This window comes from Rhizophagus irregularis, chromosome 4, assembly GCF_026210795.1.
Source record: "Rhizophagus irregularis chromosome 4, complete sequence".
Classification (NCBI taxonomy): domain Eukaryota; kingdom Fungi; phylum Glomeromycota; class Glomeromycetes; order Glomerales; family Glomeraceae; genus Rhizophagus; species Rhizophagus irregularis.
Window position 1 is genome coordinate 2,142,936 of NC_089432.1, and position 12,137 is coordinate 2,155,072.

The 12,137-nt window shown below is 26.5% G+C and overlaps 4 protein-coding genes across 4 annotated transcripts; 1 reads left to right on the forward strand and 3 right to left on the reverse strand.

Annotated features, from left to right (window-relative positions):
- Positions 1-764: 764 nt before the first annotated feature.
- On the forward strand, positions 765-4,083 carry OCT59_023821 (uncharacterized protein; the record flags this gene model as incomplete). Its single annotated transcript, XM_066134983.1, has 5 exons — positions 765-1,025; positions 1,093-1,156; positions 1,237-1,442; positions 1,543-1,879; positions 1,955-4,083. 5 exons carry the CDS (start codon positions 765-767, stop codon positions 3,532-3,534), a joined length of 2,448 nt encoding a protein of 815 aa, XP_065991057.1. The 3' UTR covers positions 3,535-4,083.
- Positions 4,084-5,285: 1,202 nt separating this feature from the next.
- On the reverse strand, positions 5,286-5,591 carry OCT59_023822 (uncharacterized protein; the record flags this gene model as incomplete). The annotated part of the gene is made up of 1 exon (XM_066134984.1): positions 5,286-5,591. The coding sequence occupies one exon, from the start codon at positions 5,589-5,591 to the stop codon at positions 5,286-5,288; it is 306 nt and encodes a 101-aa protein (XP_065991058.1).
- Positions 5,592-6,558: 967 nt separating this feature from the next.
- OCT59_023823 (uncharacterized protein) lies at positions 6,559-9,038 on the reverse strand (the record flags this gene model as incomplete). Its single annotated transcript, XM_066134985.1, has 2 exons — positions 6,559-6,566; positions 6,650-9,038. 2 exons carry the CDS (start codon positions 9,036-9,038, stop codon positions 6,559-6,561), a joined length of 2,397 nt encoding a protein of 798 aa, XP_065991059.1.
- Positions 9,039-9,091: 53 nt separating this feature from the next.
- On the reverse strand, positions 9,092-10,648 carry OCT59_023824 (uncharacterized protein; the record flags this gene model as incomplete). Its single annotated transcript, XM_066134987.1, has 1 exon — positions 9,092-10,648. The coding sequence occupies one exon, from the start codon at positions 10,646-10,648 to the stop codon at positions 9,092-9,094; it is 1,557 nt and encodes a 518-aa protein (XP_065991060.1).
- Between the last annotated feature and the right edge of the window lie 1,489 nt (positions 10,649-12,137).

Below are 12,137 nucleotides of genomic sequence, written 5' to 3' on the forward strand. Positions count from 1 at the left end.
ACGCGGTTTCTGCCGGCTCCCGAGAATGATTGCTTTTGTCAACATTTTTGTGCCACCTCAAATCACCTCATTTTTCGTTAATCTAATTGGTTCCTCAAAAATCCTCCGTTACCATTTTGGGATTCCAATCGCGTTGCTAATTTTCTGCCGCGCCTACCGGAAACAGGCGGCTACGAAAAATTCCTATGAAACCAAAAAATTCAGGGTGAAGAAAAAAATTTAAAAAAAAAGATAATAAAGGAAACCACATGTCCACATCCATTAATTTTTTAATGAGCGATGAATATTAAAAATTAAATTGTTAAACTAGGTATATATTTTTAGGCGAATAATAAATTGGCATTCGCCAATATATACGTTATTCAGGAATTCTTTTTTGCATCCTTTTTCTTCAAAAATTAAAAGTTCAATTATATACAATATGATGGGAGTCGCTACACAATAATTATAAATCATGAATAGTTTTCTTTATTTCAAAGAATAAAAACAATCGATTATTAAATGAATGAAAATTAAATGGAATATTAAAGTATATTTTAACGAAAATCTTCATGTGGAATGTGGCGAAGCACGGAATTTCTGATTTAATTATAATGATTGGCAAAATTTAAAAGTATCACCCGAAATGATCGACATGCTACTTTTATTGCACAATTACGTTTTAGTATTACCCCGTTTACCCGGTCGCTTATAAATAAGCTAAATAAGCGAACTTAAATTGCATAAAATCATAACTGCGTCTATAAAAAGTGAATAAGTTAATAATGTCTAACAACACTGAATCTAATGTACCTACAAAATTTGCTGAAAATACCAATGATGAGTGGGTTAATTGGATCGAAGAAGCCATTGCGAAAGATTACTTTAAATATTACGAATTCAATATTTTTAGTAATTTGCAAGAAATTAGTTTTGGAGGTTTTGGGAAAGTTTATCGTGCGAACTGGAGAGGCTCTCATAACTATTTAGCATTAAAATCTTTTTTTAGTTTCAATGACGCCACAATAAAAGAAATTGTTAAAGAGGTAATAATAATATAATATTTTTATGTTATATGTTATAATTTATATTCTAATTTAAAATTTTATTTAGCTTAAAATCCAGCGTGAAGTAGATTTTCATGAGAATATTATTCATTTCTGTGGTGTTACGATAGGTAAATAGAACATTCATTGTAAAATGCTTTCGGTAACATACTTTCTTATTATACGTAATTTTCTGTATAATCTAATTAAGCGTGTTTTTCCTATTTTGAAGAAAATCAAAATGATAATTCGAAAAAATATTGGTTAGTAATGGAATATGCAGACAGCGGTACTCTTCAAGAATATTTGAAGATATGTTTTGATAATCTTACTTGGGATAATAAATTTGATATGGCATTCCAGTTGGCCAATGCTATATTATGCTTACATGATAAAGGAATTATTCACCGTGATCTGGTAATTTATTTGTTTTCTTTTTACAATTTCATATTTTATATTCTGTTATATCCGTTGAATCATAATTAATAAATTTATGGTATTTATTAATATAAATTAGCATTCCAAAAACGTACTAGTTCATCAAAATATGATTAAATTAGCTGATTTTGGTCTATCAAAAAGAATTGAAGAATCATCCAATCTCCAATCTACAAATTTATATGGAAAAATTCCATACGTTGACCCAAAAAGTTTTAGTAATCAAGATTATAAATTAAATAAAAAAAGCGATATTTATAGTATTGGAATACTTTTATGGGAAATATCTAGTGGTAAACCTCCGTTTTATATTGAAGATAAATCATATGATATTTGTTTATCAATTGATATATCACAAGGTCTTAGAGAGACGCCTATTCCCGATACTCCTATAAATTATATAAATATTTATACTGGTAAATATAATTAATATATAATTTAATGATTTAATTTAATATTATTTAAATCGATTACTATGTCCATTTTTTTAGATTGTTGGAATAATGAACCAGATGATCGCCCAACTATCAATCAAGTTGTCTCTAAATTAAATGCAATTGCTCCAAAGAACAGTAAGAATACTATGAAGAATTTTTGGTCAAATGATTCTCATACAAATATTCAATTATCAAGCAATCAGCAACTTAATTTGAGTGTTTTTAAAGATTCTAATAATAATTTATCACATGGAGAATTATCTAAAATCATTCAAAAGTTCAACAAGATTAATATTGAAGAAATAAAACCTTCAATAACATCAGATTATGACTTTAAGATGATAGTTGATGAAATAGTTGAATTTCTTGATATGATAGGAGAAGAAAAAGATAAACGGAACATTTATGATTCTCTCAATAATTATAATATGACATCACGAGAAATTTATATTTGGCTTTTAAATAACCAACATTACTCAAATTCAGTTGTTTTACTTGGGGATTTTAATTACTTAGGAATTGAGATTAATGTTGATGTGAATAAAGCATTTGAATTATATCAGAAGTCAGCAGATTTAGAAAATGAATTTGGAATAAATAATTTAGGATATTGTTATCAAAATGGAATTGGAACTGATATTGATGAGAAAAAAGCATTTGAATTATATCAAGTTGCAGCAGATTTAGGGAATGCATCTGGAATAGACAATTTAGGATATTGTTACCAAAATGGGATTGGAACTAAGATTGATGAAAAAAAAGCATTTGAATTATATCAAAAAGCAGCAGATTTAGGAAATACACCCGGAATAGACAATTTAGGATATTGTTATCAAAATGGAATTGGAACTGACATTAGTGAAAAAAAAGCATTTGAATTATACCAAAAAGCAGCGGATTTAGGAAATGCATTTGGAATGGAGAATTTGGGATATTGTTATGAAAAAGGAATTGGAACTGGTATTAATAATAAAAAGGCATTTGAATTATATCAAAAAACAGCAGATTTAGGAAATGCATCTGGAATGAATAATTTAGGATATTGTTATCAAAATGGAATTGGAATTGATATTAATAGTAAAAAAGCATTTGAATTATATCAAAAGTCGGCAAATTTAGGAAATGCACTTGGAATATACAATTTTGGATGTTGTTATCAAAATGGAATTGGAACTGATATTAATAATAAAAAAGCATTTGAATTATATCAAAAAGCAGCAGATTTAGAAAATGCAGCTGCAATAAATACTTTAGGAAATTGTCATTTGGATGGATTTGAAACTGATATTAATGAGGAAAAGGCATTTGAATTATATCAATTGGCAGCAGATTTAGGAGATGCATTTGGAATAGAGAATTTAGGATATTGTTATCAAAATGGAATTTGGGTTGATATTAATGATGAAGAAGCATTTGAATTGTATCAAAAAGCAGCAGATTTAGGAAATGCATCTGGAATAAACAAATTAGGATATTGTTATCAATATGGAATTGGAACTAATACTAATGAGAAAAAAGCATTTGAATTATATCAAAAAGCAGCAGATTTAGGAGATACATCTGGAATAGACAATTTGGAATATTGTAATCAAAATGGAATTGGGACTGATATTGATGAGAAAAAAAGCATTTAAACTACATCAAAAAGCAGCAGATTTAGGAAATGCATTTGGAATAAATGATTTAAAATATTGTTATAAAATAGAAATTGCCTGGAACTGATGTCAATTATAAAAAAGGCATTTGAATTATATTAAAAATCAGTAGATTTAGAAATATTATAAATAATCTAATATATGTAGTGCTTTAATATATTATGAAATTTTAAAAACATTAATCAAGTAAGTTATTGGTATAAAAAATTTGCATTATAAGGAAACAATATGCTTAAAAGAAATTAAACAAAATAATATACATTATAAGGAAACAATATGCTTAAAAGAAATTAAACAAAATAATATAAAGTTGATTTAAAATGTAATTGTAATACTTTAATTTGAAATTAGAACTATCCATTTATATATCATAAATTAAAATATATTAATAATATAAATTATGGTATATTAAAATTCGCTTGTTTAAATTAAATAACAAAGTAATATTATATAATCGAAATTATGTAAATTACATTTGCATTATTTATCCTATATATATATTTTGTATCTGTTATTCATTTTGCTTATAAGAAAAAATAATAAAGTATTTTAGCTTTTTTTATCTATAGTTTTTATTTGTTATTGAAAAAAAAATTCATTTATTTATTATGTATATTATTTTTCTTATTATACTTTGTTTATATAAACATTTTTAGATTTTTTTTTCAAAGATGGGCTAGGTTTGGTTTATATAAGTTACTTATAATCTGCTAATATTAATAATAATTATAGTTGATAGAGTACGATCACTGGATGGGCATGTATTCATTTTTTTGCATTTTTTCTTAAAATTATATAGAATCAAACTGAACTAGACGGTTCCGTTTCAGTTCCACTTCAGTTCTTGGTTTTACCTAAATTACAAAAAAACTGAACTGACCCGACCTTTAAGTAAATCATTGAATAAAATTATTATAAATAGGCCTTTCCTTTTCAACAGTGATTTCTATCAAAATGAATTTAATCAGATATCAGAAATAAGAAATTACTAATTCCCTTACATTAATCAGTTTATTCTTATCGGATTAATTATTATGTAAAAATTAAATTGGATAGTGGAAACTCTTGTATTTTGAAATAAATAAATTATCAGAGCGAGAACCTCTCACTCTTTGAATATAATATGTAAATCTAAACCAAGCAATGTGTTAACAAAGTTATATATCAGAGAAATTTATTGGCAGCTTTCACTGTGACACAGGCTTCTTCAAATTCAGTATTTGAATCAGAGTTTAAATCTAAATCTAAATCTGATACTAAATCAAATACTGAATATAATACAATATAATAATAATGAATGGTCATTTAGGTTGCACAAATTTTTAAAAAAAGTGATTTTTTGGAAAAAAGAAATTGTTTATTACACTAAAACAATGTACATATATAAAATTTTATTTGTTAAGGTAACACAAATTATACATGCTGCCCAAATTATTTTGGGATGCCATAATTCATTCAGTTTATATATAATTTACTATGTAAAATGCCAAAATAATTTGGAATGCTATAATTGAATTTGGGATTTTACTTATAATTACGGCAGCCCAAAATAATTTGGGTGGCATGTATAACACAAAACTCTTGGTGGATTATCCTTAAATTCTTAATTATATTATAGTATTAATTAGCACATTTTTATTTAACAATGTTTATTTTTATTTTTTATTGTATGTAAAACTGTAAAAATATATGATATAAATATTTCCTATATAATACTAACTGTTAGATTTTTAAATTTTAACTACACATTCCAGCAACTCAGAATTTTGAACAAAACTTTCACTAACATTTTTAGACTTTTCTATTTCTTCAGTAACATTACGACTTATATAGTATGCTTGTGTATGATGAAACTGGATAATAGAAGTATTTGCTTGTTCTTGTCCTAAAGCTTTGTTTGCTTCTACAAATTCCAACATATCATTTTTTAATTGATTATCAATATTAAATACTTCATATTCATAATTTCCATCCCTGTTTATTTCATAATATTCATTAATACACATAATCCATGCAGATATAGTATATTCAAGCATTGCTATAGTTGGTCTATTTAATGGATCTAAATTCCAACATTTTTTCATTAAATCTATATAACATTTTGGAGTATTTTTTGCAATTTCAGGACGTTCACCTTTACAAATACTCAAGATTAGGTGGTGATCATGTGCTTCATTCTTAAATGGGGGAATACCTGATGTAAATTCCCACATTATCATCGAAAAGCTATAAATATCGCTTGCTGGAGTATAGGGTTTTTTTCTTAATATTTCAGGCGCCATGTAAGGTAAAACTCCATAAATTTCATTATTATTGTCAGAATCTTGAAAATCACTTATAGGTTTACATAATCCTAAATCAATAATAAATAACTCATTGTAATTATCCGACATTAAAATATTGCCATCATGAAAATCACCATGGGTTAAACTTGATTCGTGAATTACTTTAAGTCCTAATATAATTTTTTTCAATAATTGTAACTTGTCTTGCCACTTAAATTTAATTATATCAGATAAACATTGTCTCAAATTTCCTCTTTTTGCATAACTCATTACTATCATATAATTTAAATTAATTGGATCTTGAGTAAAACCAAAGAATTGAACAAATTTTGAAAATGATTTTTTCTGACAAATATAATGATATTTCCACTATATAAATAATAAGAAAATTGTTAAATTTTTGAAAAAGAAAATAAAATTTTTTATTAAACATAAATACTATACCTCATCTAGAAATTTATTATTCAAACTTGATGAATTATTAAGTATTTTAAGAATGACTTCATGACCAATCTGTCTATTCCATTGTTGTTTGTCATAATTCCAACTAAAAATGGGTCCATCTAACCAGATAGCTTTATGAATTTCACTAAATCCTCCTTTATCATGATAATTAATATTTGACAATTTATTATAAGGTATCCACTCTAAAATTTCATAACTATTTTTAGCATTTAGTTGCGCTTTTTGAATAAATTTATCAATAAATTCATTTTTACTAGTCCACTTTGAAAAATATTGTTGAAATCGTTTAGTATTACATTGCTGGCACCATTGATAATCAGAATATGATTGTTCACATTCATTACATAATTCAGCTTCATTTTTAGGATTTACTTTATTACTCTCTGCTGCTTTTTGATGCCAATAAAAGGCTTTTTCTAAATTTTTTTCTGTTCCTTCTCCATTTCTATAACTATTGACTAAATTAATCATTGCTGCTTTAATACCATTTTCTGCTGCTTTTTGATTCCAATAAAAGGCCTTTTCTAGATTCTTTTCTATTCCTTCTCCATTTTTATAACATATGGCTAAATTAAGCATAGCATCCTTAATACCATTTTCTGCTGTATTTTGATACCAATAAAAGGCTTTTTCTAAATTCTTTACTGTACCTTCTCCATTTTTATAACATAATGCTAAATTAAACATTGCTTCTTTATCACCATTTTCTGCTGCTTTTTGATTCCAATAAAAGGCTTTTTCTAAATTCTTTACTGTTCCTTCTCCATTTTTATAACATATAGCTAAATTAAACATTGCTCCTTTAACACCTTTTTCTGCTGCTTTTTGATACCAATGAAAAGCTTTTTTTGAATTCTTTTCTTTTCCTTCTCTATAATAATAGCCATTGGCTAAATTAAACATTGCTTCTTCATTCCCATTTTCTGCTGCTTTTTGATACCAATAAAAGGCTTTTTTAAAATTCTTTTCTGTTCCTTCTCCATTATAATAGCCATTGGCTAAATTAAACATTGCTTCTTTAATACCATTTTTTGCTGCTTTTTGATACCAATAAAAGGCTTGTTTTAAATTCTTTTCTATCACTTTTCCATTATAATAGCCATTGGCTAATTTAAACATTGCTTCTTCATCTCCATTTTCTGCTGCCTTTTGATACCAATAAAATGCTTTTTCTAAATTCTTTTCTATTCCTTCTCCATTATTATAACATATAGCTAAATTAAGCATTGCTCCTTTGACACCATTGTCTGCTGCTTTTTGATACCAATGAGAGGCTTTGTTTAAATTCTTTTCTATTCCTTTTCCATTTCTATAACATTTGGCTAATTTAAACATTGCATTAATATGATTTTTTTCTGCTGCTTTTTGATACCAATAAAAGGAATTTTTTTCTGTTTCTTCTTTATTTTCATAACACATAGCTAAATTAAACATTGCTTCTTTAACACCTTTTTCTGCTGCTTTTTGATACCAATAAAAAGATTTTTCTAAATTCTTTTCTGTTCCTTCTTCATTTTCATAACATATAGCTAAATTAAACATTGCTTCTTTAACACCTTTTTCTGCTGCTTTTTGATACCAATGAAAGGCTTTTTCTAAATTCATTTCTATTCCTTCTCCATTATAATAGCCATTGGCTAATTTAAACATTGCATTTATATGTTCTTTTTTCGCTGCTTTTTGAAACCAATAAAGGGCTTTTTCTAAGTTCTTTTCTATTTCTTCTCCATTATAATAGCCATTGGCTAATTTAAACATTGCATCAATAAGATCTTTTTCTGCTGCTTTTTGAAACCAATAAAAGGCTTTTTTTAAATTCTTTTCTGTACCTTTTCCATTATAATAGCCATTGGCTAATTTAAACATTGCTTCTTCATCCCCATCTTCTGCTGCTGCTTTTTGATCCCAATAAAAGGCTTTTTCTAAATTCTTTTCTGTTCCTTCTCCATTATTGTAACATATAACTAAAATAAGCATTGCTTCTTTAACATCATTTTCTGCTGCTTTTTGATACCAATGAAAGGCTTTTTCTAAATTCTTTTCTGTCCTTTCTCCATTATGATAGTTATTGGCTAATTTAAACATTGCTTCTTCATTTCCATTTTCTGCTGCTTTTTGATACCAATAAAAGGCTTTTTCTAAATTCTTTTCTGTTCCTTCTCCATTATTATAACACATGGCTAAATTAAATATTGCTTCTTTATCGCCATTTTCTGCTGCTTTTTGATACCAATAAAAGGTTTTTTCTAAATTTTTTTCTGTTCCTTCTCCATTATTATAACACACGGCTAAATTAAGCATTGCTTTTTTAACACCATTTTCTGCCGCTTTTTGATTCCAATAAAAGGCTTTTTCTAAATTCTTTTCTATCACTTTCCCATTATAATAACCATTAGCTAATTCAAACATTGCTTCTTCATTTCCATTTTCTGCTGCTTTTTGATACCAACAAAAGGCTTTTTCTAAATTCTTTTCTGTTCCCTCTCCATAATAATAGCTATTAGCTAAATTATACATTGCTTCTTTGATACCATTTTCTTCTGCTTTTTGATACCAATGAAAGGCTTTTTCTAAATTCTTTTCTGTTCCTTCTCCATTATTATAACACATGGCTAAATTAAACATTGCTTCTTTATCACTATTTTCTGCTGCTTTTTGATACCAATAAAAAGCTTTTTCTAAATTCTTTTCTGTTCCTTCTCCATTATAATAACTGCAGGCTAAATTAAACATTGCTTCTTCATTTCCATTTTCTGCTGCTTTTTGATATCAATAAAATGCTTTTTCTAAATTTTTTTCTGTTCCTTCTTCATTTCATAACATGTAGCTAAATTAAACATTGCTTCTTTGAAACCATTTTCTGCTGCTTTTTGAAACCAATAAAATGCTTTTTCTAAATTCTTTTCTATTTCTTTTCCATTATAATAGCCATTAGCTAATTTAAACATTGCTTTAATATAACCATTTTCTGCTGCTTTTTGATACCAATAAAAGGTTTTATCAAAATTCTTTTCTGTCCCTTTTCCATTTCTATAGCATATGGCTAAATTAAACATTGCTTCTTTATTACCATTTTCTGCTGCATTTTTAAACCAATAAAAGGCCTTTTTAAAATTCTTTTCTGTTCCTTCTCCATCATAATAATTAATGGCTAATTTAAGCATTGCTTTAATATGACCATTTTCTGCTGCTTTTTGATACCAATGAAAGGCTTTTTTTAAATTCTTTTCTGTTCCTTTTCCATTTCTATAGCATATAGCTAATTTAAACCTTGCTTCTTTATCACCTTTTTCTGCTGATTTTTGATACCAATAAAAGGTTTTTTCTAAATTTTTTTCTGTTCCTTCTCCATTTTTATAACATATAGCTAAATTAAACATTGCTCCTTTAATGCCTTTTTCTGCTGCTTTTTGATACCAATAAAAGGCTTTTTCTAAATTCTTTTCTGTTCCTTCTCCATTATAATAGCCATTAGCTAATTTAAACATTGCTTTAATATGATCTTTTTCTTCTGCTTTTTGATACCAATAAAAGGCTTTTTCTAAATTTTTTTCGATTCCTTCTCCATTATAATAGCCATTGGCTAATTTAAACATTGCATCAACATGATCTTTTTCTGCTGCTTTTTGATACCAATAGAAGGCTTTTTCTAAAGTTTTTTCTGTTCCTTTTCCATTTCTATAACAACTGGCTAATTTAAATATTGCATTGATATGATCTTTTTTTGCTGCTTTTTGATACCAATAAAAGGAATCCTTTTCTGTTTCTTCTTCATTTTCATAACACATAGCTAAATTAAACATTGCCTCTTTAACATTATTTTCTGCTGATTTTTGATACCAATGAATGGCTTTTTCTAAATTCTTTTCTGTTCCTTCTCCATTATAATAACAATTAGCTAATTTAAACATTGCTTTAATATGACCATTTTCTGCTGCTTTTTGAAACCAATGAAAGGCCTTTTTTAAATTTTTTTCTGTTCCTTCTCCATTATTATAACATATAGCTAAATTAAGCATTGCTTCTTTAAAACCATTTTCTGCTGCTTTTTGATACGAATGAAAGGCTTTTTTAAAATTCTTTTTTGTTCCTTCTCCATTATTATAACATATAGCTAAATTAAGTATTGCTTCTTTATCACCATTTTCTACTGATTTTTGATACCAATAAAAGGCTTTTTCTAGATTCTTTTCTGTTCCTTTTCCATTATAATAGCCATTGGCTAAATTAAACATTGCTTCAATATGATCCTTTTCTGCTGCTTTTTGATACCAGTGAAAGGCTTTTTCTAAATTCTTTTCTATTCCTTTGCCATTTTTATAACACATGGCCAAATTAAACATTGCTTCTTTATCACCATTTTATGCTAATTTTTCAATAGATTTATTAAATAATAAATGATTTTTGGTGTTTACTGTATTGGTATTTTCATTTGAGATATTTGATTTACTAATTTTGGTTCCCATTTTGGTTATTTTAGGAATTTATTTACTGAATAAATAATTTTTCAGACGAATTTTTTTTAGACAATTTATTTTTATTTAATATATCATGAATGAGTTATTAAAAAAAATAGTTCAACCAGAAGTAAACTTACAACAATTTTTTTGGAATAAAATAAAGTAAATAAATAAAAAAAATGTAGCCTTATTAATGTCATGTAAGTAGAGGTATATAATATTTGATGCAGGTAGTGGTTACAGTTACAAGATTGTCACAGTACACACTGGTCGGATTATACATTACATTTAATTGGTACATGCATATATGATGCAAATGTAATTACTGTTACAAGATCGTCACAGGTACAATTCAATTTGTAACTAACGGTAATTAGTATTGTACCTCAACTTATTTATTTTGTTGTCATTAAATTGTTTTTGTAGTAAAAGAAGTTTATTGATTTATGCTTTATTTAAAGTTATAAACTATAAATTATAGTATTAAGCTATGTGCTTCATTTTTTAACATTAAATTTAAGGTTTACATAAAAAATATAAATTTTTATAAATAAAATAGTTATTTAAATAAACATTTTTTTTTTTCAGCTCATGTTACTAAATGTAACTTCTGGCGCATGTTACCAAATGCAACTTGCGCAAGTTTCTGACATATGTTATAATTTTCTGGCGCATGTTAGACACTGTAATGCCGTAATATACCTAGTAAATTTATTAATCATAAGGCGCAGTATCATATTTAGAATTAGTGTATAAATTTTTAGTAGTTTAAAATTGTATTTTAATTTGTCCGAAATGACGTTAAACTAATAGATCATTTTAGAGAATTGTCAAATGATTATTAGAAGAGGTGATTAATTTGCAGATCATGACGAAAATCTATAATTAGGATAATTTACAAATAAGGGAATGGTTTTGAAGATCGAAAATGAGGAAAAATGAAAATTTCAAAAACATGAAAAGTAGCAAGTACTAATACTTGCTGAATTTCAGATTTTTGCCGCAAAACATAGTGGAAAAAGATGCGTACCCAGTGGCACCGAGCGATCACGTGACCAATTTTGTCGATCATTCCCAAAATGGTAAGCAGATTTAACGAAAAAATAAAAAAAATAAGAATAAAACACAATATAAATGCCATACATTTTTTAAACTTACATGGTATGTGTATTTTGAACGCTCTACAAATTTACCTAGAAGAGAAAAATACGTTTTAAATATAAATTTTTGACTTTTTATATGATAATTCGTAAATAATTAATTTTACAAAAATCTGTATTCAAAACCTACCTTTATTGCCCAAGTAAACTTGCAGAGCAAGCAAATTTAGATATAGTGTATGAATTTTAAAATTAGAAAATGTCTGTAGTAA